Genomic DNA, 25,168 nt, shown 5'->3' on the forward strand with positions numbered 1-25,168 from the left:
ATTATTTATACGGGCCCACGGGGTGGACGGGTAATCCGACACCGAAGCTAAATTTGAACAGACCTTCTGCTCAACCTCTCAAATTTAACTGGCTGTTTTCCACCAATTGCAAAGTCCGCGAACGATTTGATTGGTTCAACTCGTCCAATCAATACTCTAGACGCAGGATGAAATCAATCTATTTGAATGGAATCGTTCATTTGATCGCACTAATTTACGAAGGAAGAATAGTTTACTTGACTTTGTTCTTGAAAGACTAGTTATTCTCAAAATAGTTATCCTGGATTCTTTGAAAAGCATTTATGATGAATCAAGCTGTGAAGCAATCTGCCAGATCCTTATCGAAGATCGAAAGGTGCGCAGTGAACTGTCTAAAAATTAAACGGGAACTCTAGGTTTCGTTTCAACTTTTTAAAGTTTTAAGCATTAAAATTCGAGGAGTCGTTTACTTAAACATTTTGAAATTTTTAGAAAAATTGTCAAGGCCTGCAAGTGTGTTATTTGTATACTAAGTATACTTGCAAATGCTTTATTAGTTCATACTTTATAGATATAATTTTTCATGTGATCGCGCGGTTATTTACCAGATTGCAGAAATATTGAAATTATTTAACTTGTGAATTAGTAAGGACTAATAAATTAACAATAGGATTCGTTACTTTATTTAGGCTTATTGCCATTAAATACTTAATTCTCTTGTTTTACACAGTGCGAATCTTAGCGAAGATGAATCGGACATGGAGCTTCCTAAACTCGGGCTGCGGGAGCCAGCGGAAGTGCCATCTAATTATCTGCCCGAAATATGGAAAGATGAAACCCGGATGAATGTGTTATTCACAGATTTTCGTCCACGCGAGGTGAATCCTGCAGCATATGACAGTAAAATGAAATTTTGGACGGATGTTGTTAATCGGTGCGTGGAGGCTGAAAACTTGATTTCGTTCACCGCCAGCGATGTACGAGAGAAATTGCAGAGGAAGGGACGAAGGCCGCAAGGCATTGCGAAAGTTCTGGAAGAAATGCACAGGTTTGATCTTACTATATAATGTTGATGACAAAATTTTTTGAAAGTTTTTGCTGACTTTTCTATGATGTTGCCTTAAAATCATGGATTACAGCGACGTAAGTTATGGGGCAACTCAGAACTGCTGCAAAAAAACATCTTTAGTGTTTCGCTGAATCAACTTTCTTTATACTTCTATAGCAGTTTTCGTTTGCTACTAGCAGCAGTTTTAGTTGGGGAAACGTTTACACGAAAATAACGTGAAAATAAATTTTTTGTAAATGTTTAAGCTGTTGGAGACAGATTAGTTTGATAACATTGTTTTAGGGAGAAGCGCTTTGTCACCCTCGACGAATTCTTTTCCACTGCTCAAGATTCGTGGGTGTCATGGGGGTTCGAAATGGCTAAAAAACCGTTGTGGTGGTCAGCAGGCATGGTCTTGGGTTACAAGTCGGTGGATGCAGAGCAGGCGCGTTTCGTGGATGTGGAAAAAATAAAGGTAGAATATCTTACCATCGTTTGTCATATAGGCACTCTTTTGAAGTTAGTGTTCCTCAGTCACGTGTTTCGATATTTGTGATTTCATTTTGATTTGGATATTTGATTTAGATTTTTCTGAGAGGCTTATGCTTATATTTTTCAGTAATGTTAGTGTCCATAGTTGATTTTTGTTTGCATTAATTTCAAACGTGTCGTAATTACTCGTTTTAAAGCGCTTTCGACTCCTCAGTGTTTGGAAAGACAGTATTCAGTCCATGCGCGCACCGTAATAGATCTTCGAATACGTTATTGATGCGTGAAAAAAATGAAGTATATTTGGTTACAGAAAATACGTCTATTAATTTACAAGAAGTGCCTATAATAAACGGAAGTGGGAGAGGGTGTCTGTAATGGTTTCCATAAAAGTACAAGTACTATACGAGTATTATTGGAAATCGGTGTATGGTTTCATTTACAATCAATAGTGATTAGTTATGCCGTATGTGTTGTTTCGATATTTTGTTTCTATAATAGTGTTCATTCTACTCTGAAGTTTTTAATTTGGTTGATTCCTTCAGGCCATAGCAGCTGAAGTCGTGGATCGGGCAAACTCCGGAATTTTGCCCTCTTCCGCTGTGGATTTACCCACATTCCGAGCGCTATTTGGCGATCTGTTGTCGGAAACTGCAGTGCCCCTTGTGCTGAAACATCTCCAACGTACGAAACAAATTTTAGTGACCGATCTGGACCAGCCAGATCACGCAACGATAAAGTTTTTATCTCCCGGTTCTTCTTTGTCACCTCATAACAAGCGCACTGCTCAAGGAATCTCCGAAGCGGATCGGGGCGTTATCACTCTTCGGAAATCTCTCCAGAAACTTGAATCCAGAGCGGTTACTTTACAAAACAGAATACATGAACTGGATGCGGAAACCAGATCATTTTTGCGGGATGGGCAGAAAGCAGCGGCACTGAGGGTTCTGAGGAGAAAAAAAAATGCGGACAAAGTGCTTGGTCAAACAGACTTTGCGATTAACAATATCGGCACCATATTGTTCCGTCTGGAAAATTCAGAAACCGATGAAAAGGTACGTAGAAAATCACAACCATTGTTGTCGTGTTTTTCTGGTTTCGTATAAACATTTTATACATAAAATTCCGTTAGCACAAACATTTCACAGCCGGTATTACTAAATCTATATTAATAATTATAAGCATGTGTCTAGGTGGTCGAGGCTTACAAAGCCGGCTTGTCCGCCTTGAAAAAAACTCAGCAAGATACAAGCTTGGAGCAAATCGAAGGGATTGTGGATGAAATTCAGGAAGCTCAGGAAATCCAGGAGGAAATTAACCAGGCTATCTCTTCTCCACTCAGAGCTACACTGGACGCAGAAGACGAAGAACTAGAGAAAGAGCTCAATGACTTACTAAATGATGGAGAGACTGAGAAGCTTATTGACGAATTGGAAAAATTGAAAGTTCATGGTGCGTTTTCATGTCCTGGTCGCATTGAATTTCTTTTGTTTTTACTTACTTGCTTCCCAACAGGAGATGAACTCACAAAAAAAGGATTCGTCACTCCGGTTGCGGCTAGAAATAGGCAGTCGGAAACCTATGAGAAGCTTTCCCAGTCCTGACCTCAAGAGAAATCCCCGGGTATTATTCACTTTGGGCCAATTGCAGATAGCGTATCTACCTACCTTCGACTTTCCACTTCCTGTGCCTGTATTGTATCTTTTATGATTTTCGTTTTATTTAGTAGTTCGGCATTGGTTGCAGTGGATGCGTTTAGAGTGTATTGTTGCTTTAAATACCTACCCGAGTAGACGCATGTTGTTTGGCTGTTAATGCTGAGCACATATAATTGTGCTTTAATTATTGCGTTGGCCCGTGGCCGTTTGGAATTTTGGCTGCATCTTTAATGAACAGTGTAGATTCTTCGATTACGGTTATTGCATTATTTCTGTACAGGTAGTTTTAACTAAGAAGCCATGAATTCTAAAATACCAAAATATGCGCGCATTGTGAAACAGTGCACGAATTCGTGCAAGCCATTTAATTACGGGAAATGGTATTACTGCAGGAATCTGGTTTATACGCTTAATTTTTGCCATAAATACTATGAACAGCGGCGAATAGAATGTACAATATCTCTCAGCACTTCACGAATTTGAAATCAATTATCAAGAGGATTGGGAACTTCGTATAGGTAGAGTCGGTAGACCGGTAAAAATAGCTAATATTTCCTAATTCTGCCAAAATTTTTCACGAGAACACCACAAATGCAGGGGAGGTGGAGCTGTCGTACGGGCATCCTGTACTACATAGCTGCTGCAGCTTCATTAGGCCTTTAATTTTTAAAGCGTTAATTTTCCGGCGCTTTTTTTAAAAAAAACTTTCGAAGTTTTTGTTAGCTTTAAGTGTAGTTCGACATCAGCTCAAATTTAGGTTATCCTTCAAGGCATTTTCGAATTCAGTGGCAAAACGCTCATAAGATCACTGCAATCCAGCTATCGTTTTATCAGTGGAAATTGTCTTATTATTTTGAGAGAAGCCGAAGCGTGTGCAGTTTTTTGTTTTGCGTTTGCTGTTTGGACTGGACGAAGTGGATCTTTCGATTTTCTTTGGAATTACGGCATTTAATATTTAGGTTTTACTGTCTGCGTTTATTTGAATTTATGATCTCGTAATAATATCATTTGCTATCTGGGTTCTTTTGTCCGATCTGTCGGAGCTCGCCAAAACTTCGGAACCCGTGGAATATTTTTGATTGTCCACTATCATTTCTTCGCGGGCCCGTTTCATTTTGTTAGACAGGCGGCGTTCGGTTTACACGGTAATCCCAACCGAAGACCTGGCTTTGCATTCTTTCAAAATGGCGATTTCTCCTCTCTAGGGTTGACAGAATGGCTGCACAGAGCGCCGATGCAGTTGGCACGTTGTACGAGTACTACATGGCGATTGATGGAGCGGCGGAGGATCAGAAAGCTACGACAGAAGTATTTCTTCGTAGATCGCGAAAAATCTTATCCTTGACTAACGATGAACACCATATATTGCAGAATCGCGATAAATATGCGTACATCCTGTCCGCGGTGTACATCAAAGACAATGACGGCGCACGCCAGCTGAGCGCTGATTTTATCGGGCGTCTTTTCAAGTTCTTCCCAAATGAAACAGAGCGCTCTGTACAGGCTCTGGGCCAACTGTGTTCTGATGCCAATCCAGCGGTAAGAAATGTGGAAAACGTGTAGTTCAGCCATCCATGTTCGATTCTATGGGTGCATGTGCAGTTGATTGCCTAATAATTCTTAGATAAGAAAAAAAGCGGCGGAAACACTCGTGGAGGTGTGCAACCACAAAGTGGAGTACGTGAAACGCGTCGCGGATCTGCTCGTGCAGTTATTCAGCATTGCCGATGCCAGCGAGAGCAAAGGGTACCAGCAGTGTTTGATCAAGTTGCTGCAGATTGAACCGCGTCGTAAGTCAGGATCTGAAACCTGTGAATTTCTTTCAGTAGATGTGACCACTTGAAAACATCGAAACTTCTGCCTGTGTGCAGAATTAGTTGGCGGGATTAATTGGTTCCAGTTTTCTCAAGTTTTCCTTGGAATTTTTGTGTTTTTATTGTTTTTTACAGATCTTTCACCTAGTTATTCGACTTTGAAAATTGTTGTGAATCTATTTTGTAGAAGCATTGGAAGGTATTCTCGATCAAGTTGTTACTGGCGAAGAACAAATTCGGCAACCGGCCATTAAATTTCTGCGCAATAAACTCGGCGAAATTCCCTCGTCGGCCAACAATTCGGAATTGGCCAATTTCTTGATTCAAGAGTACAAAAAGGTAGTGGGGCTGGTTGATCTTGCGTGTGCGGTTACTGATGAAAAATCGTTGTGGACTTTCAGATCATACCGGATGCGACCCTGGATGAGCTGGAACAGCTGATCATGTCGCTGTTCAATATGAAAGTATTCCAGACTGTGAACGGGACACAGCTGCTTGTGGGACTGCTCACCGACCTGGCCTCCAATGGACCACCTTTCGGAATAAAAACCACCGAACAGAAAGAACGCACGATCACCTGCTGCCGCTTATCGTTGCCTTCCTTCGGCGTGAGTCTTGAGCATCTCCTAAAAGTTTTCAACATTGTGTGATGTGGACAATTCTGATTTTAGCGCGTCATCAATTCGACTAAGCTAGTGGAATATTTCTGCGAGCAGATCATTCCCTACGTGATCCCAGATGCCTCCGAGGCGTCGCTTCCTACCCTGCAGGTGTTTGCTGAATTGTGCAGCTCGGTGGGAGAGCTGCAAAACTATAAAGATAATTTGCGCGTTGTCATGTCCAAATTGCTGGTAAGTCGGGTGTGTTACGATGCGAAATAGGTCGGTCGGTTTATGAGAAGCGGTAACTGATAAACCCTTTTTATTTAGGAATTTTTGCCACCGATTGGGGAGTTAGCTGACCCAGAAACGTTACCGACTTTGGAATTTTCGGCTGTTGAGTGTCTGTTAAGCGCTTTACATGCACTGGGCAAACGCCATCCACAGTTTTTTACGGAGCCTGAACAGGCTGATGCATTTAAAGATCTGCAGCAGAGGTAAGACACACCAGAGTTTCAAATCAGCACGATCAGTTATGGGGGAGTGAAAGAGTTTTTATTTTCTGTATTGTGTCATCGTCCACTTTTTCATAATTCTTCCTAATCTAGATTGCAGTACTTCAACAGCTGTATGCAGTTGCACATGCAGAAGTTTGCCGGCGCCGCCCAGAAGCTAAATACTGTGGATGCTGAACTGGTGAGCTTCGCAGTCACTTTTTATGAACCCTATTTTTAGAGACAGGTTATTGTGTAGAAAAAAGCGGAAACATTGCGCCGGATTACAACCAATATTAAGGCTCTGATTCTTGATCTCTGTCGAAATCCTCCTCATTTCAAGGCTCCGGTTCATTTCTCCTGGAAAAAAGTATGTGATCCTGAGAAGGCACTGCTTGCTTTTCTGATTCAGATTTTATTGCAGGAGAGCGCAGGCGGGGATAAAGCTCAACACGCTCGAATTGAAAGGTAAATAACCGCAGCGCCCGTTCTGCGAATTTTTTATGCATCCTTGATGTATTAAACTTTCTTGTTTCTAACGATTTTAACGTGGAAACGGTTACTTGTTGCATTTCACATTTGTTTTTAAATTAATATCAATTTGATATTGGATTCGATGAAAAATTGTCACTTCTTTGACAGTAACGTTTGGATATCAGATTGATAATGTCAAGTGTTATAAGTTATAACAAAGTTTTTTACGAATTTTATTTGTTTGTGCCACAATAGTGTCGTGTCCACGAAGCGGAAGACCGATGAATCCAATCCAGTGATACCAGGGAAAATTCGCACAAAATACGCTCCTGGAACTGGGCGTATCACTGCAGTAGCTGGACGAGCCGCTAATAAAACTTCAACACTGCGACCTGTAGCATCCGCAGCCGATCAAGCGAGTAAGAGCGCTGCTACGATTTATTTTGCGCAAGCACATTCTCTCGTATTCGATGTAATTAATGTGATATCAGTTTGCTAGCATGACCATAATATTTTTTCCTAGAACTGGATGCCCGCGCAAAAAGATTTGGAACGGGTGCCGCAGCTGCTGCAGTGGAACCTACTCGTACTAAACGGAAGCCAATCGTGTAGCCGAAAACTGCAGAAAGCTTTTTATTAGCAGCGACAGTGATCGTTCGAGCGTTTTGCGGGATCTGCAGTGTTATCACTACAAGGGTCTTTTGTTAACAAGATTTCGCGTTGATGTGTATTATTGTTATCAATATCTTGATTTACTGGTCAACATTTTGTTGCTGTTGTTTATGTGTCCAAGTACTAATTGACCTTGTTTTAAATCCCATGTTAATAGGTCGTAAATTTCAAGCAAAATTTGAGGCGCACGCAATGCATTTGTGCGGATTGTAGGCCAATGTTATTGTCACTATTGTATACAATAAAATTATATGGGTAGATGAGTAAATAACTGTTTATTCACAACTTACTTTCACTACTTACTAGAAAAGTTTACGTACTCGTACTGACACTGTCGACAGGGCAATAACTTGTAGAAAAATATCGTAAATTACTGTGCATTGTAGGTATATAATTTACTACAAGTAAGTACGTGTATAAATATAGTGTAAGTGTGCGTTAGGTAATTTTTTGTCATAGCATGAATGAAGGCGCATATTGTGTGTGATTCATTTGTGCTATGTTTTTGTTTATTGGCAATAATTTAAGCGTAATTGCTTACCTACAGCATTTTCGATGATGAGTAAGTAAATTCTCTTTAAAGGATACCACTAATAACAAAATTACTAACAAATACAGTAGATTACTGTTTAACAAAAACAGCCGTAAGTTCCAGTTCAACAGTGCTTATGGTTTGTTCAAATGCGTACTACAGTTAAAGTACAAAGTGTTAACGAATTACGAGTAGCAAACAGTAATTCATACTATAACGGGGTAACTGCAATAACTCGACTAACATAAACTGCAATACCCATTTTGCAACTTCCGTACAGCTTTATTTCTGATGTTCTGCTACAAGCAATCGCGACGATTGAATAACTTTATATCTGACTGGAATCAAGTCACAAATAACGCATGCCACAACAACTTCTTGCGGTTTTAAGCGGTCCGCATCAATTAAAACGTCCGATGCAATAGACTGTGCGAGTATCCACGGGCTGTGAACCGCAAGGCTTAATCCCAAATACATCCCCCAAACGATCTTTTCGAATTTCTCGAACAGTCTGATGGCAAGGGTATCGAGCGCGGCTTTCTGATCATGTGGACTTAACGTGTCGAAATCTAGGGGAAGAAGATTAGTTTCTGTGTTCTGCAGGGTATTCTTGAGCTTTTCGATAATGTTCGCTTTATAACGTCCTTTCTGTGAACCGATTAGCGTAGAGCGGTTATCCTCCGGTTCTTTCTGCAATACAGTGCAAGACAAAATAAAGGAAAAAATAAAACGTATGAAGAAATGATTTGGCGCATCGGAAGATTGTAAGTACAGTGCTAACGTTAAGCAAAATTTATATTAATCAGCAGCTCATCCAGCACTAAAAACTTACGCTTTTTCCTTTCAAGTCAGAAGCCGCAGTTTCGGCCGCGAGCCTCCACTTGTTCTCCAAGAGTTCAACAGCGCCACGCAGCGTTAAGCAATTTCTCAGCATCATGCACTCCGTATTTAGTCTCCGCAACTCTGAGTCCATGCGCTCTACCTAAACATCGATAACAAGAAACAATTCACAAATTGCATAAAGAACGAAAAAAGCAAGCTGAAAGTACCTGATATTTGAACTTTAGTTCGCTGATTTCCCATTGCTTTTTCTCACGCTCGAGCTCGAGCTCGAGCTCAAACTCTTTCACCTTAACATGCTCGTCCGCCTGCAAGAAACGGATCCGGTAGGTAAAACATACCAACTACTACCAATACAAAGCGCCGCGTATTCCCGAAAACCTGCACACGGATGTCAATAAAATTAAAGACGGAACATCGGAACTCCGAACATGAATTACAAAAATTTTCATCTTCATGACAGCAAGAGCAAAAACATTCTTCCACCAGCTTACATATGCAAACTTTGCAAAACTATACTGAGTGCACCGAGAGAACAAAAACAGTCTGTCCACAGTGGCTCACCTGTTCCGTCAGGAACTCCCAGTCGATCTGGCCGGGCGCTTTGGATGCTTGGCGAAACAACTTCCCAAAAAACGAGGATGCAGTTACAGGAGAATCAGTCACCTGAGTACGTCGTGTCGTATAGATACATTTTTTGGGTGCAAGACATACAGGCAAGCTAACCCGCCGAGAAAATATACGTAATCCCAGCATTTTTTGTTATCTTGATATTACAAAGAAAACAACTTGAGATGCGAGAAGCACAGATATAAATCTGGAGAACTTACAATTAGATCGTCTAAAATTTGTTGCAGTCTTCCACTCTTCAGACAATCACTGCACAAATGTGCAGTGATTGTCTGAAGAGTGGAAGGGTGCAGGCTGCAGTAGGCTGCAGTGATTAGATGCAGTGGATTAGCCACAGCACTGTGGCATAGTGGATGCAGCCAGCGAGAACACACTCTGCCACACGTAACTATCATAAGATGGTTTTTTTTTAATTGTTGACAAATATATATACGCGTGTTATGGTGATCATACAGTTCATTCCATCAGAAATTGTTGCACGTTCGCTTTACACCAAGTCGACCATTATTCTAACCGAGTGGTCCTTGGCCATGTTCGAGCCAGTCCTGGACTGGAATCCGTCATTCCCTAATTTAGAACGCGCAACCCAGAACTTCGCTGCGCGGACCCTATCTGGTGGAGTATTTTGTATGTCTTTGAAGGAGACGACATCGCGGCTTCTGTCCCAGCCACTAGCCAGCACGATTAGACATCGCGTTGACGGGAGTGAAATCATTATCAAATAGGATTTTGCGATTCACTGGGGGCTCAACTAACGGACCAAATACGGAAACCGTGATCTTCGCCACTTTTGATAGCTCACAGCAGTTGGGGAATCCCGTCGGTCAGTACCAGGAGTTTTATGAAAAATTGTGTAACGGGATCAGTTCCTCTCTCCCGTTCAAGATCTCCTATGTTTGCATGATTCAGCTCCTGCGCGCTGTCATTCCCAGTGTGAAATCTCCAGCTGTGGCTGTTATCTTCGTACCGTCCAACCGGAACGTCGTGGCTGTCAACGAGTTCCTTGATCTCTCCACTGAAGCACGCGACGCCTTGCTCCCTCTTCCGAACGGATGCTCATTGATCTTCGTGCTTGTTCCTCGTGGAAAGCCGGATCCCCTATCATCCATGGATTTCTTCAAAACACTGGTGGCGCTCAACAATTCGCATGGACAGATCTGCGTGTGTGATGAGATGTCGATCGAAAAATTCTCGTCCTCACTGTACGAGCCTTTTTTTGCCAGTTTAAAATTAGGCAGCATCTCGGGCCGGAACCAGCTGCACCCGAATTCACATTCTTCGCGCAGCGGGCAGCATGATTTGTCCAACGAATTGACAGTCCTCGGCACGATGGATCGCATGGCGATGGATAAATTATATCCCACTCGTCCGTATTATGTTCTGCCAGTTCCCGGTCAACAGAACGGCGACACGACCGATTGTGGGTTAGAGCCGCATTTTGGTCCACTTCTCCACGCCGCTCTGCGCTTAATGCAGGGTAAAGTGGTGCTGGTGTCCGTGGCGACTGATTGGTTCGGCTACATTGAACCGGTCGAGGATCCCAAAACGAAGAAGCGCTCCATCCTCGTGTTGAATTTATTCCCGAAAGGTTTTTCGCTCGCTCCGGGAGGCGTAGCGGTTCTGGAGGAATCAGACACTGTGAAGAAGGATGAGGATGATGCGCCGAGTTATTCCTCGAAAGATTTCACGCCGGTATGGACCAGCGCGGAAGCCGTGCAGTGGGATGTCGGACGAGTGCTGCGATTTGCGCGAAAATTACCGGACAAAGTGGAGACATTCTATAAGGAGCTGAATAAAGTGCGACTGCATGCCTTATCGAGCTGTAATTTTCAGTTGCTTGACGCGCTGGCTGAGATGCTGATGAGGGAGTGCCAGTTGGCGGCCAGTTCTGCCGGAGCGGCAGAGCTGAATAATGTTGTTGTCCAGCTCAAACAGGAAGGACTGACAATTGAGTGATGTTCTGATGCCAATCAAGCGGTAAGAAATGTGATAATATTATGGTTGTATTGGGGGGTCTCGTCTCGTTTGATTTAGACTCATTTAGTGTTTGGATGTGTAGTTTGAGTTGACTGCTTAATAATTCTTAGATAAGAAAAAAAGCAGCGGAATCACTCCTGGAGGTGTGCAACCACAAATTGGAGTACGTGAAACGCGTCGCGGATCTGCTCGTGCAGTTATTCAGCATTGCCGATGCCAGCGAGAGCAAAGGGTACCAGCAGTGTTTGATCAAGTTGCTTCAGATTGAACCACGTCGTAAGTGATGATGAGAAACTTCTAGATTTCTTGCAGTGTGATGTGGCCCTTTTCGAATCTTGCCTGTGCGATCACCGATGAAAAATCGTTGTGGACTTTCAGATAATACCGGATGCGACCCTGGATGAGCTGGAACAGCTGATCATGTCGCTGTTCAATATGAAAGTATTCCAGACTGTGAACGGGACACAGCTGCTCGTGGGACTGCTCACCGACCTGGCCTCTAGTGGACCACCTTTCGGAATAAAAACCACCGAACAGAAAGAACGCACGATCACTTGCTGCCGCCTGTCGTTGCGTTCCTTCGGCGAAAGTCTTGTGACATCTTCTAGTACTTTTTAATATTGTGCGATGTGGACAATGCTAATTTTAGCGCGTCATCTATTCGACTAAGCTAGGTTAATATTTTTGCAAGCAGATCATTCCCTACGTGATCCCAGATGCCTCAGAGGCTACGGTTCCTACCCTGCAAGTAATCGCTGAATTGTGCAGCTCGGTGCGAGAGCTGCAAAACTATAAATAAAGATAATTTGCGCGTTGTGATGTCCAAATTTTTGGTAAGTCGGGTGTGTTACGATGCGAAACAGGTCTGTCGATTTATGAGGACCGGTGACTGATAAACCCTTTTTATTTAGGAATTTTTATTTTTGCCACCGATTGGAGAGTTAGCTGACCCAGAAGCGTTACCGACTTTGGAATTTTCGGCTGTTGAGTGTCTCTTGAGCGCTTTACATACACTGGGCAAACGCCCATCCACAGTTTTTTACAGAGCCTGAACAGGCTGATGCATTTAAAGATTTTCAGCAGCACGGACAGTTATGTGGGAGTGAGAGGTTTTTGTTTTCTATATTATGTCTTATTGTCATCGTTCACTTTTTTGTAATTATTGCTTCTAGATTGCAGTACTTCAACCGCTGTATGCAGTTGCACATGCAAAAGTTTGCCGGCACCAGTCAGAAGCAAAATACTGTGGATGCTAAACTGATGAACTTCGCAGCACTTTTTATGAGCACTACTTTTAAGAGACAGGTTATTGTGTAGAAAAAAGCGGAAACATTGCGCCGGATTACAGCCAACAGTGAAGCTCTGATTCTTGATCTCTGTCGAAATCCTCCTCATTTCAAGGCTCCAGTTCATTTCTCCTGGAAAAAAGTCTGTGATCCTGAGAAGGCACTGCTTGCTTTTCTGATTCAGATTTTTACTGCAGGAGAGCGCAGGCGGGGATAAAGCACAACATGCTCGAATTGAAAGGTAAATAACGGCAGCGCCAATTCTGCGCATTTTTGTGCATACTTGTCGTATTAAAGCTTTTTTGAAATTTTAACGATTTTAACGTGGAAACGGTTAATTGTTACATTCCACATTTGTTTCTAAATTAATATAAGTTTGATATTGGATTCGATGAAAAATTGTCACATCTTCGACAGTAATGTTTTTTATGAATTTAATTTGTTTGTGCCACAATAGTGTGGTTTCCACGAACCGGAAGACCGATGAATCCAATTGTTCGACACCTGGCAGGATTCGCACAAAATACGCTCCTGGATCTGGGCGTATCACTGCAGTAGCTGGACGAGCCGCTAACAAAACGGAAACTCTGCGCCCTGTAGCATCCGCAGCCGATCAAGCGAGTAAGAGCGCTACTACGATTTATTTTGTGCAAGCACATTCTGTCGTAGTCGTGGTAATTAATGTGATATCAATGTGCTAGCATGACCATATTATTTGTTTTTAGAACTGGATGCCCGCGCAGAAAGACTTGGAACAGGTGCCGCAGCCGCTGCAGTGGAACCTACTCGTACTAAACTGCTGAAAGCTTTTTATCAGCAGCGACAGTGATCGTTCGAGCGTTTTGCGGGATCTGCAGTGTTATCACTACAAGGGTCTTTTGTTAACAAGATTTCGCGCTAATGTGTATTATTGTTATCAATATCTTGATTTACTGGTCAACATTTTGTTGCTGTTGTTTATGTGTCCAAGTACTAATTGACCTTGTTTTAAATCCCATGTTAATTTCAAGCAAAATTTGAGGCGCACGCAATGCATTTGCGCGGATTGTAGGCCAATGTTATTGTCACTATTGTATACAATAAAATTATATGGGTAGATGAGAAAATAACTGATTATTCCCTACTTACTGAAAACGATTATAAAAGTTTACGTACTGACAGTGTCGACAGGACAACCACTTTTAGAAAAATATCGTAAATTACTGTAAGTAGTAGGTATATAATTTACTACAAGTAAGTACGTGTATAAATATAGTATAAGTGTGTGCGTTAGGTAATTTTTTGTCATAGCATGAATGAAGGCGCGTATTGTGTGTGATTCATTTGTGCTATGTTTTTGGTTATTGGCAATAATTTATGCGTAAGTGCTTACCTACAGCATTTTCGATGATGAGTAAGTAAATGCTCTTTAAAGGATACCACTAATAACAAAATTACTAACAAATACAGTAGATTAGTGTTTATCATAAACAGCCGTAAGTTCCACTTCAACAGTGCTTATGGTTTGTTCAAATGCGTACTAAAGTAAGTACACAGTGTTCACGAATTACGAGTAGCAAACAGTACTGTAATTCATACTACAACGGGGTAACTGCAATAACTCGACTAACATAAACTGCAATACCCATTTTGCAACTTCTGTACAGCTTTATTTCTGATGTTCTGCTACAAGCAATCGCGACGATTGAATAACTTTATATCTGACTGGAATCAAGTCACAAATAACGCATGCCACAACAACTTCTTGCGGTTTTAAGCGGTCCGCATCAATTAAAACGTCCGATGCTATAGACTGTGCGAGTATCCACGGGCTGTGAACCGCAAGACTTAATCCCAAATACATTTCTGAAACTATCTTTTCGAATTCCTCGAACAGTCCGATGGCAAGGTTATCGAGCGCGGCTTTCTGATCATGTGGACTTAACGTGTCAAAATCAAGGGGAAGAAGATTAGTTTCTATGTTCTGCAGGGTATTCTTGAGCTTTTCGATAATGTTCGCTTTATAACGTCCTTTCTGTGAACCGATTAGCGTAGAGCGGTTATCCTCCGGTTTTTTCTGCAATACAGAGCAAGACAAAATTAAGGAATAAATAAAACGTATGAAGAAATGATTTGGCGCATCGGAAGTTTGTAAGTATAGTGCTAACGTTAAGCAAAATTTATATTAATTAGCAGCTCATCCAGCACTAAAAACTTACGCTTTTTCCTTTCAAGTCAGAAGCCGCAGTTTCGGCCGCGAGCCTCCACTTGTTCTCCAAGAGTTCAACAGCGCCACGCAGCGTTAAGCAATTTCTCAGCATCATGCACTCCGAATTTAGTCTCCGCAACTCTGAGTCCATGCGCTCTACCTAAACATCGATAACAAGAAACAATTCACAAATTGCATAAAGAACGAAAAAAGCAAGCTGAAAGTACCTGATATTTGAACTTTAGTTCGCTGATTTCCCATTGCTTTTTCTCACGCTCGAGCTCGAGCTCGAGCTCAAACTCTTTCACCTTAACATGCTCGTCCGCCTGCAAGAAACGGATCCGGTAGGTAAAACATACCAACTACTACCAATACAAAGCGCCGCGTATTCCCGAAAACCTGCACACGGATGTCAATAAAATTAAAGACGGAACATCGGAACTCCGAACATGAATTACAAAAATTTTCATCTTCATGACAGCAAGAGCAAAACATTCTTCCACCAGCTTACATATGCAAACTTTGCAAAACTATACTGAGTGCACCGAGAGAACAAAAACAGTCTGTCCACAGTGGCTCACCTGTTCCGTCAGGAACTCCCAGTCGATCTGGCCGGGCGCTTTGGATGCTTGGCGAAACAACTTCCCAAAAAACGAGGATGCAGTTACAGGAGAATCAGTCACCTGAGTACGTCGTGTCGTATAGATACATTTTTTAGGTGCAAGACATAAAGGCAAGCTAACCCGCCGAGAAAATATACGTAATCCCAGCATTTTTTGTTATCTTGATATTACAAAGAAAAAAACTTGAGATCCGAGAAGCACAGATATAAGATCTGGAGAACTTACAATTAGAATAATTAGATCGTCTAAAATTTTTTGCAGTCTTCCACTCTTCAGACAATCACTGCACATTAGGCTGGCAGCTGCGCATAATAACGCATGCAGTGGATTTGCCACAGCACTGTGGCATAGTGGATGCAGCCAGCGAGAACACACTCTGCCACACGTAACTATCATAAGATGGTTTTTTTTAATTGTTGACAAATACATATACAATACGCGTGTTATGGTGATCATACAGTTCATTCCATCAGAAAGTGTTGCACGTTCGCTTTACACCAAGTCGACCATTATTCTAACCGAATGGTCCTTGGCCATGTTCGAGCCAGTCCTGGACTGGAATCCGCCATTCCCTAATTTAGAACGCGCAAACGTCGAACGTCACAGCAGCAGCCTATCTCCTGGAAAAAAGTCTGTGATCCTGAGAAGGCACTGCTTGCTTTTCTGATTCAGAGTTTACTGCAGGAGAGCGCAGGCGGGGATAAAGCACAACATGCTCGAATTGAAAGGTAAATAACCACAGCGCCTGTTCTGCGCATTTTTTGTGCATCGTTGTTGTAAAAACCTTTTTGAGTTTCTGACGATTTAACGTGGAAAGGGTTACTTGTTGCATTTCCCATCTGTTTTTAATTAATACCAATTTGATTAATATCAATTTGATATTGGATTCATTGGAAAATTGTCACTTCTTCGATAGTTGCGTTTTGATGGTAGATTGATAATGTCAAGTGATAACAAAGTTTTTTACGAATTTTATTTGTTTGTGCCACAATAGTGTGGTTTCCACGAAGCGGAAGACCGATGAATCCAGTGTTCGACACCTGGGAGGATTCGCACAAAATACGCTCCTGGATCTGGGCGTATCACTGCAGTAGCTGGACGAGCCGCTAACAAAACGGAAACTCTGCGCCCTGTAGCATCCGCAGCCGATCAAGCGAGTAAGAGCGCTACTACGATTTATTTTGTGCAAGCACATTCTGTCGTAGTCGTGGTAATTAATGTGATTTATTGATTTATGTATGGATTTATTGGTCAACATTTTGTTGCTGTTGCTTATGTGTCCAAGTGTTGAGTGACCTTGTTTTAAATCCCGTGTTAATAAGGTCGCAAATTTCAAGCAAAACTCACGATGCATTTGTGCGGATTGTAAACCAATGTTGATGTCACTCTTGTAGACAATAAAAATATGTGTAGTTCAGTAAATAATAACTACTTAATAAAAAATATAGAAAGGTATACGTGAAGACACTGTCGACAGGATAAAAACTTGTAGAAAAATATCTTAATTTGATTCATACTGTAAATAATAGTTTACGACAGTACGGGTTTGATGAATTTTATTGTTTATATAATTATTGCAATCGCTTACCTAGATCGATGCGGCGATTGATGCATTTATCATGATTTATGTACCAAATGCCGCAATGTGGCAGCGGCATAGCCTCGTAGATCGTAATAATTATTATTTAATATTTCGAACATTTTGGATGATGATCAAACTCTGTTTAAATGATACCTCTCATAACAAAACTACTAACAAATACAGTAGATAACTTTTTGTCTGTTTATCATAAACAGCCACAAATTAGTTTTACACTGCTTGTGGTTAATATAGTGCAACTGCGTATTATCTGTACTTCTACATAGTGTGTTTACGAGTGATACCCGCTAAATGCTGTTTACTGTTTAGTGCTTCAGTTCGAACTCGAAGTTGTAGTTTTCGCTAACGTAAAGACGGTAAAGTGTTCGATTAGCAACCAGTTTCCACAAACCCTGCAGTTTTTAACGCATTATTTAATCACATTTAATAAAATTTTTGATGCCATGGAGTTTGTGCTCGTGTTTCTCTGTTTGAAAGTTTTTTTCGTCGCTGAATTCAAGGGTACAGAACCCGATACATGATATCTAGAGACTGGAGCAGATGTCAATGTGCTGTAACCGTGAAACGGTGAGTTGTTATAATAAGCGAAAGCGTTGTTGATCTTCTTTTATTAATTTTGCGTTATGGATGTACTTAATAATATAACTTGGTTTGCAAAATTGCAAGTCCACAGTCGTCCTGAAAGGCAGTAAAGCGTGTTCTTCTATATCTGATGAATAAGTCGCGATAGGGGAAGTGAAAGTGCCTGCATAAATCATAATCTCGATCGTTTTCTGGTGGCGCAGTGCGCGCCCAACACGGATGGCAATGGCGAGGGACGAAAGAAACAAGCAGAAGGTGGTGATTAATCGAGTGGCATATTGGACAGTGGACGATATTCGGGGCGTCCGCTTGGATCATCTGGGACGTTTGGAATATCTGGTGGCGTGGGTTGGCTTCCCCGTGCCAACTTGGGAACCGGAATCCAATTGCAGACTGGCCTCCAAAAAGATTGAACAGTTCTATGCCCGTATGCCCAACGAGGACCGCCAGTTTTTTATTCAGTTTCGAACGAGTGGCACGCCAAACGGCACTGCTAACGGGAAAGTCACGACGACCACTCGTCGAAAACCGAAACGACGGAAACGAAGAGCTAAATGATATGTTGGAATTTTTCCAACCGTACGTCGGATGAATTTCCCATTCATATTCCAGTTTGACGAAATTGCTGGGCTGGATGGCGAGCGGCAGCTGAAGCTCGCTTCCGGTGGTTTATTGTTGTGGAATCGTTTTGTGCATCTCCCGAAAACATAACTGGAAAATTTGCTGTAAATCGTCCGTAATATATTTTTTTGGATTTATTCGTGCCATGATTGATCACCATTGGTTGAACATAATGGTGCGCGATGCATTTCTGAAAGTGTATTAATAAGATTGTTGTTTGTATCAGTGATATTCTGACTGCGTTTTGTTAACTTTTCGCCGCTGTTCTTTTCAGTATTTTGTGGTCTGTCTGCTATGCCCGGTTTCATGTGATATGTTCGATAAGGGTTGGCTCATGGTTGTTTTTATTTGGTGTAATTTTGACTTTCGTGGCTCTGTGCACTTTATGTGGTGCTCTGTGAATTCGATTATTGTTTCTGTATTAAATTTTGGTGCACGTTAATGTTGATGCATCTGAACTCCTTACCGGCAAATTCAATGAACTGATATGCAATCATGAATCAGTAAATGTCAAAAGAACTGTATTCTATTTCTGGCAATAATGACTTCAGTTGCAGTTTTTGATACGCGTTCACAGATTCGCAAGGAATAGGTACGGTAGAAGTCAACTAAACGTACGAACTTCCGTCCAAGTTCCCACAAAATGAAAACTGTAAAAATTAACAAAGTGCGGAATAAAAAATCTTTGCTATAAATAAAAAATGCGGAATAAGTTTAATCTGCATAACAATCATTCGTACAGCGGAAACACTCGGCCATCCGACGATCTCAGAGGGCTGCAAGCATCACTCTGTCCTTCCTGTTTGAGCTGCAGAACAACATTATTCAGCTCTGCCGCTCCGGCAGAACTGGCCGCCAACTGGCACTCCCTCATCAGCATCTCAGCCAGCGCGTCAAGCAACTGAAAATTACAGCTCGATAAGGCATGCAGTCGCACTTTATTCAGCTCCTTATAGAATGTCTCCACTTTGTCCGGTAATTTTCGCGCAAATCGCAGCACTCGTCCGACATCCGACTGCACGGCTTCCGCGCTGGTCCATACCGGCGTGAAATCTTTCGAGGAATAACTCGGCGCATCATCCTCATCCTTCTTCACAGTGTCTGATTCCTCCAGAACCGCTACGCCTCCCGGAGCGAGCGAAAAACCTTTCGGGAATAAATTCAACACGAGGATGGAGCGCTTCTTCGTTTTGGGATCCTCGACCGGTTCAATGTAGCCGAACCAATCAGTCGCCACGGACACCAGCACCACTTTACCCTGCATTAAGCGCAGAGCGGCGTGGAGAAGTGGACCAAAATGCGGCTCCAACCCACAATCGGCCGTGTCGCCGTTCTGTTGACCGGGAACTGGCAGAACATAATACGGACGAGTGGGATATAATTTATCCATCGCCATGCGATCCATCGTGCCGATGACAGTCAGTTCATTAGACAAATCATGCTGCCCCCCGCGCCAAGAATGTGGATTCGGGTGCAGCTGGATCCGGCCCGAAATGCTGCCTAATTTCAAACTGGCAAAAAAAGGCTCGTACAGTGAGGACGAGAATTTGTCGATCGACATCTCATCACACACGCAGATCTGCCCATGCGAATTGTTGAGCGCCACCAGTGTTTTGAAGAAATCCATGGATGACAGAGGATCCGGGTTTCCACGAGGAACAAGCACGAAGATCAATGAGCATCCGTTCGGAAGAGGGAGCAAGGCGTCGCGTGCTTCAGTGGAGAGATCAAGGAACTCGTTGACAGCCACGACGTTCCGGTTGGACGGTACGAAGATAACAGCCACAGCTGGAGATTTCACACTGGGAACCACAGCACGCAGGAGCTGAATCATGGATACATAGGAGATCTTGGACGGGGGAGACGAATTGATCCCGTTACACAATTTTTCATAAAACTCCTGGTACTGACCGACGGGATTCCCCAACTGCTGTGAGCTATCAAAAGTGGCGAAGATCAGGGTTTCCGTATTTGGTCCGTTAGATGAGCCCCCCGTCAGTCGCAAAATCTTATTTGATAATGATTTCACTCCCGTCAACGCAATGTCTAATCGTGTTGGCTGGGACAGAAGCCGTGATGTCGTTTCGTTCAAAGACATTGAAGATACGCCACCAGATAGGGTTCGCGCAGCGAAGTTCTGGGTTGCGCGTTCTAAATTAGGGAATGATGGGTTCCAGTCCAGGACTGGCTCGAACATGGCCAAGGACCATTCGGTTAGAATAATGGTCGACATGGTGTGCAGCGAAACGTATGATAGAATGAATACAAGGAAGAATGAACTGTATGATCAGTACTTCTACAGATATAACACGCGCATATATTTGCTAACAATAAGATTATAAGAACCATCTTCTGATAGTAACACCATTCTCAGAAAACACCTGCGTCGACTACATTTGGCTGATGAATTCCGAGCACGCTGATCAACTAATTAACAGTAAAATCGAAGAAACAATTAAACATCCAAAGACCCAGGACGTAAAACTACTTGTAAGTACTTATAAAAGAGAAATGCGAAGAGTGAATTCGTGAAGACTTGTAAAATTTAAACGAAAAAAACCCCGCGCTCCTCGTTGGCCACACTGCATTTTGCAAGTCAGCAACTAGCAAGTAGCGCGCAAGTACAGTAGTAGGAAAATAATAACGGCGGAGACTGAACAGCAGGTCGCTCTAATAAAATTTACTTACTGCCAGGCTTGCTGTTTAGTATTCAATTATTTATCGCATATAATTTTGAGATCTAACTTTAAGACCTACCAAAACAGCTGACAAAGTGATCCATAATAACAGGAATACTTGTACTGCAATTCCATGTGAAAAACCAAAAAGAACTCTTTCCCGCGGTTCCGCTACGGGTTTCTTGCAGATCTTCCTGTGTCTTCTCTGGTCCATCCTTACAAACTATAGTTACTGCTGGCATTTTTTAGTTGTTCGTTATTATTTTCTTTGTTTTTAGTTTCCGTTAAAGAGGCAATAGCAAATGTTACTGTTTTATGGGGGATTTCCCTAAATGTCCAGCTCGCTAAGTAGCCGATTTTTACAGTTATACAACTTCCGGTTGGTACTAATGTGCTCCGCTCTTGTGATCATGCCGTATGATTTAATCTGTTTTCACATTAATATTTTAATTCCTCCAAAACAGCGAGGCGTAAACAACAGTATTTAGAGCGAGCAATACTAATAAGTGAGTGCAGTAAGTAAAGCCCAATTTGTTGCCTGCATGATTTGGATCCATTTCGTCCGTTTTTTGTAATGAATTATTGTAAGTATCCAAGTTTTCTTGTATCAGAGCATTTGAATTGCTGTTTTGAAACGAGCGGCTAGATAGCACTTGACCGGTGTAAAAGTTTATGTCCACTGTTCCTCGAGCCTGAAAAAAAAAACACAGAGAGTCTGGGACATATCACTAAATCTGTAAATCATGTGACCTTTTGGTACGGCTTCCGAGTATATATTGTGATATTAACTATTTTAAGTAATTGTTAATAATGTGAAACGGTGTACTAGTACGTACATACCTCCGCTGAGTGCCCATGACTCTTTAGTTCGCCCCGTCTGTAGAAGTTTCTTATACGCTGCGCTTCGTTGTCACTGCTGACTTGCCACTGTGGATCATCTCCGGGCATTCCAAATCCCTGTCCGACTGCCCATATTAACGTGGTCCAGCCGTTCCCGATACTTTGGTCGGATAGTTCATTCGCTGCACAAGCAATGTTTCATCTGTTACCAAAGGTCATGGGATATACGAGGTAGAGAACATCAGCTTTTCACTGTCGGCATAATCGATATTTTACTCTGAAGCTTTTTCCGGAAGATAAGCGTTGCCATTCCAGACACATCTTCCGACCCAACCGCCGCGGTTAGAGAGTCAGCTCCATTAAAAAACGCATCGTCCCGTGGCGTGCTCATATCTCGAGTGTACATGTCCCGGATACGACTGTAGGATCCTCGGATTGCTGCCCACACGATATCGCTGCATGCCATTGGGTGCAGTGGACCTAATTAAGATCTATTTGTTTGGGTTTTCCATTTTTTTGAATGGCAATCAAACAAATTTAAATCTTACAGTTTAGTACGGACAATGTTATTCACGATCAGTCCATTGCTCAGACTCTAAGCAGTACTGAATAATTATGCGTACGTACAAAAATAAGTGTTTCTCGCATATCATAACAATGAAACTGATTTTTTAGTTTAATGTACACCTACTCTGGAAAAACAACGAAGAATTGTCGAAATAGTCCACGTATTGCACTCGAAGTGAACCATCTGAAAATCGGAAGCAAATGTATTCTGAACGAGTACTCTATCGTTAGTTTCATACTTATACCATTATTTCGAGATTGACGACGTTCTCTTGGAAGGTTTGGAAACATTTTGCAGCTAGAAGAAATTCCTAAATGAAGAGAGCCGGCACCGCATTTGATACGAGTGTCAATGAGTCCACTTTGAAACATAATTAAAATTGCTTTTTTACATTTCAACCATTTTTACATGTAGCGATTTTAGACAGAAACTATTTTGAAGAAGAACTGACCCATTTCATATGAAAAAACTATATTATTACCGTATGGTTTCCAGCCAACGGCAATCCAATTTTGGTTTTTAAATTGGAGAACCATTTCTATTTCGCCAAGATCAGGTAGGACCCGCCAGAAGAATTTCATGCCAGCAGTTAACTGATGCGTTTGGTATGATTGAGGAGTAAAAGTGGACGGGTCAGTAACAGAAGAACGCATTCTGCATCCGCTGCCATGAAAACCTATCTGGAACAAAAGCATTAACAATTGTAAGGGCAACCGGGCTACTCGTTAGCACGGTACATGTGTTGTACAACAGCTTTTTGTGGAAAGTTGTACAGAGTACTTGTAATCTCGGAATTTTATATTTCTCGCCGTTATTTGATTTGAACTCCCGCTTTGCAAATAAGTTTTAATTACGCACAGCGCAGTAACATTGCTTTGACGGAAACGAACTGCTTTGAATGTCCACGCATTGTCCGTTTCCACATTCGGCATCTCGACTGCATTCATCTGTGTTGAACAGCATGACCAAAATTACTGATAACGTATAAAACATGTACAGTATATAGATATGTGTTTAGTACTGTTTACTATATTGGTAGAAAAATAACGTATTTTAAAAAATTATCAGTCCAAATTTAATACCTTCGTACTGGCAAACAGGCCCGGAAAAGCGAGGAGAACAAATACATTCACCCATTCTTGGATCCCACTGCCCGCGCCCAGAGCAGAAACTTACGACATCTACAATATGAACTATAATTATATTTGCAACAGCACCAGCAAAACTGCATTGGCTTTCTGCTAAAATCTGCTGATACATTTTAAAGCTTTACGCAGTTCCATTTAGTACTGCAAATACATATATATCTGTTTTAATTATCAAGATTCCGCAGTACGTATCTACTTTTGTATCGATTTACCATTGCGAACAATATTTATGTCAGCACAACTCCAGTAGACATGCGGACTTCCATCAGGTGCCGACATGGTCAGATCTTGCTTCAGTAAGCGCAGTACGCAGTTCGTGCAAAAAAAATCTTGTGGCAGGGTAAGTCGAAGAGCGGTAGCAATGGAATCATTTCCGAACCAATCACTCTGGGATCTGGACGCTGGAATGAGGGGCAGCGTTCGATCGTACATTTCGCTAATCAGTTCTACTCGAATCCCGCCCTAAAGGATTATATTAACAGTATCAAACTGACTTTCAGTCCTGTTTCATTCACAATCAGCGAAATTTTTATATGTGATAACGTGAATGGGAAAAAACTGGAAGTTAAAATTTGGGATGATCACCGCGGTCAGTTATTGGTTACTGTAGTTGACGCTCTAATAATACGTACTGTCTTCATATGTATGTGCATAGTTTAGACTTCAGCGGTACAATAATTCCAGCTGCGACGTTAAATACGAAATTTAAAGTAGGTGCTCCTTACTGGATGAGCCGATTCAACTGCCCATGTGAGATCAAAGGTCATTCCGCTTTGAATGCTAGTCGGGCCCGACACGCCTATTTAAGAAATGTTCCCTCAGTTTTTGTTATAACATTCAAACAGTGTGTGTGTTAGTTAGCATCAGTCCATCAGATGAGAACTTTGCGACATACATGTCAGAAATTAATAAATACGTTTGGTGATTACCTCTTGGGACGCCACAAGGAGGCGGTGTGGTAAAATTCTCCAGAAAATCAAAATCTGGTTTTCTTGCCGGTGGATAAGTCAGTCTAATATGAGCGACAACAGTTCCAGTAACCAGGATAAAGTAAATCGCGGTTATGGTATACATGATCATGAAGATAGGCAAATTGGTTAGGTATTCAAAATCAGGATGAATGGTATGTGCACAAAAGTTTCGTTGATCAAGAGCAAAGATTTTTGTCAAATTTAAGATGGTTAATTATCCGTAAACAACCAGTTCAACATTTTGTCCAGTGCAATTGCAATTGTTTGCGAGAGAAAAAGCTAGAAAATTAATGAAAATGTTGTTTCCGCTTTCCATGATCAAATTCAAGCCATTTGTGGATTAGCAAGGCCAAAACGTAACATTGAAATTCAACGAAAGGCTTGGGTTCATAATCCATTCATTATCTATGGAAATACAAACAATTTCTAAAAGGCAGCCACAAACTTGTTTCATTATCTGTCCTTTTTGCAAATGTTAGCGGAATGACTGGGATCAACGACAGGATCGAGGCGGTTATTAATTAAATGCGTGGGAAAGTCGACGCTCCTACAGAAGAGGGAACTATATAAACGCCCGGTTTCGCACATCATATGAGTCTTCTCTCGGTGTGCTTTATGTGCAGATTTTGAAGGAATTGGTTATTTATATAAACGGATCGCCTTAAATGCTTCGCTAAGCAGTGCTATTGTGCTTATTGTCGAATTTTTGTTATTTTGGTGTTCACGCAATGGTATCGCAGCCACTTTAGTTCTGACCACAATAAACACCGCCTTTCGGTCAATGTGAGATGCTAATAATTATGATGCACATAAATTTTTTGCACGCCTTCACGCCATACAGTAACTCATGTACTTCA

The 25,168-nt window shown here is 41.8% G+C and overlaps 7 protein-coding genes and 1 long non-coding RNA gene across 11 annotated transcripts; 4 read left to right on the plus strand and 4 right to left on the minus strand.

Annotated features, from left to right (window-relative positions):
* Positions 1–188: 188 nt before the first annotated feature.
* Positions 189–3,426, plus strand: LOC129585820 (charged multivesicular body protein 7-like). The gene is made up of 6 exons (XM_055478703.1): positions 189–355; positions 710–1,027; positions 1,331–1,502; positions 2,062–2,571; positions 2,710–2,968; positions 3,032–3,426. The coding sequence occupies exons 1-6, from the start codon at positions 303–305 to the stop codon at positions 3,118–3,120; spliced, it is 1,401 nt and encodes a 466-aa protein (XP_055334678.1). The 5' UTR covers positions 189–302; the 3' UTR covers positions 3,121–3,426.
* Positions 3,427–3,847: 421 nt separating this feature from the next.
* Positions 3,848–7,479, plus strand: LOC129585792 (apoptosis inhibitor 5-like). The gene is made up of 13 exons (XM_055478639.1): positions 3,848–4,319; positions 4,380–4,482; positions 4,546–4,713; positions 4,799–4,964; positions 5,176–5,327; positions 5,390–5,596; positions 5,660–5,839; positions 5,918–6,084; positions 6,196–6,283; positions 6,341–6,451; positions 6,506–6,549; positions 6,811–6,974; positions 7,079–7,479. The coding sequence occupies exons 2-13, from the start codon at positions 4,390–4,392 to the stop codon at positions 7,165–7,167; spliced, it is 1,629 nt and encodes a 542-aa protein (XP_055334614.1). The 5' UTR covers positions 3,848–4,319; positions 4,380–4,389; the 3' UTR covers positions 7,168–7,479.
* A 548-nt stretch (positions 7,480–8,027) lies between these two features.
* Positions 8,028–9,624, minus strand: LOC129585859 (uncharacterized). Its single transcript, XM_055478743.1, has 5 exons — positions 9,430–9,624; positions 9,164–9,265; positions 8,809–8,907; positions 8,592–8,741; positions 8,028–8,449 (listed from the first exon to the last, which is right to left on the minus strand). Exons 1-5 carry the CDS (start codon positions 9,622–9,624, stop codon positions 8,042–8,044), a joined length of 954 nt encoding a protein of 317 aa, XP_055334718.1. The 3' UTR covers positions 8,028–8,041.
* Positions 9,621–13,601, plus strand: LOC129585785 (integrator complex subunit 14-like). The gene is given in 8 exon segments (XM_055478633.1): positions 9,621–9,918; positions 9,920–11,206; positions 11,317–11,482; positions 11,585–12,039; positions 12,118–12,634; positions 12,690–12,733; positions 12,950–13,113; positions 13,218–13,601. Coding segments are annotated over 2 exon segments (1,515 nt in total). The 5' UTR covers positions 9,621–9,669; the 3' UTR covers positions 11,186–11,206; positions 11,317–11,482; positions 11,585–12,039; positions 12,118–12,634; positions 12,690–12,733; positions 12,950–13,113; positions 13,218–13,601.
* A 518-nt stretch (positions 13,602–14,119) lies between these two features.
* On the minus strand, positions 14,120–15,579 carry LOC129585904 (uncharacterized). Its single transcript, XM_055478807.1, has 4 exons — positions 15,262–15,579; positions 14,908–15,006; positions 14,691–14,840; positions 14,120–14,548 (listed from the first exon to the last, which is right to left on the minus strand). The coding sequence occupies exons 1-4, from the start codon at positions 15,451–15,453 to the stop codon at positions 14,141–14,143; spliced, it is 849 nt and encodes a 282-aa protein (XP_055334782.1). The 5' UTR covers positions 15,454–15,579; the 3' UTR covers positions 14,120–14,140.
* A 112-nt stretch (positions 15,580–15,691) lies between these two features.
* On the plus strand, positions 15,692–18,594 carry LOC129585827 (uncharacterized). Of its 3 annotated transcripts, none has more exons than XR_008690066.1 (3): positions 15,707–16,031; positions 16,298–17,470; positions 17,634–18,594. It is a non-coding gene; the product is annotated as an uncharacterized LOC129585827 (long non-coding RNA). The 3 variants fall into 3 exon arrangements; XR_008690065.1 differs by having other exon boundaries at positions 15,708–16,031; positions 17,689–18,593; XR_008690067.1 differs by lacking the exon at positions 17,634–18,594 and having other exon boundaries at positions 15,692–16,031; positions 16,298–16,731.
* Positions 18,595–18,637: 43 nt separating this feature from the next.
* LOC129585826 (integrator complex subunit 14-like) lies at positions 18,638–20,701 on the minus strand. Its single transcript, XM_055478708.1, has one exon. It carries the CDS (start codon positions 20,337–20,339, stop codon positions 18,837–18,839), a length of 1,503 nt encoding a protein of 500 aa, XP_055334683.1. The 5' UTR covers positions 20,340–20,701; the 3' UTR covers positions 18,638–18,836.
* A 414-nt stretch (positions 20,702–21,115) lies between these two features.
* On the minus strand, positions 21,116–24,835 carry LOC129585887 (uncharacterized). Of its 2 annotated transcripts, XM_055478784.1 has the most exons (11): positions 24,270–24,835; positions 24,066–24,139; positions 23,553–23,802; positions 23,275–23,373; positions 23,051–23,139; positions 22,674–22,872; positions 22,437–22,502; positions 22,316–22,375; positions 21,901–22,104; positions 21,625–21,806; positions 21,116–21,476 (listed from the first exon to the last, which is right to left on the minus strand). In XM_055478784.1, the coding sequence occupies exons 1-11, from the start codon at positions 24,418–24,420 to the stop codon at positions 21,231–21,233; spliced, it is 1,620 nt and encodes a 539-aa protein (XP_055334759.1). In that variant the 5' UTR covers positions 24,421–24,835; the 3' UTR covers positions 21,116–21,230. The 2 variants fall into 2 exon arrangements, with proteins under 2 accessions (XP_055334759.1, XP_055334760.1); XM_055478785.1 differs by lacking the exons at positions 24,066–24,139; positions 24,270–24,835 and adding an exon at positions 23,973–23,996.
* Positions 24,836–25,168: the final 333 nt, after the last annotated feature.

The sequence above is a fragment of the Paramacrobiotus metropolitanus genome, unplaced genomic scaffold (genome assembly GCF_019649055.1).
Source record: "Paramacrobiotus metropolitanus isolate TYO unplaced genomic scaffold, Prichtersi_v1.0 Parri_scaffold0000018, whole genome shotgun sequence".
Classification (NCBI taxonomy): Eukaryota; Metazoa; Tardigrada; class Eutardigrada; order Parachela; family Macrobiotidae; genus Paramacrobiotus; species Paramacrobiotus metropolitanus.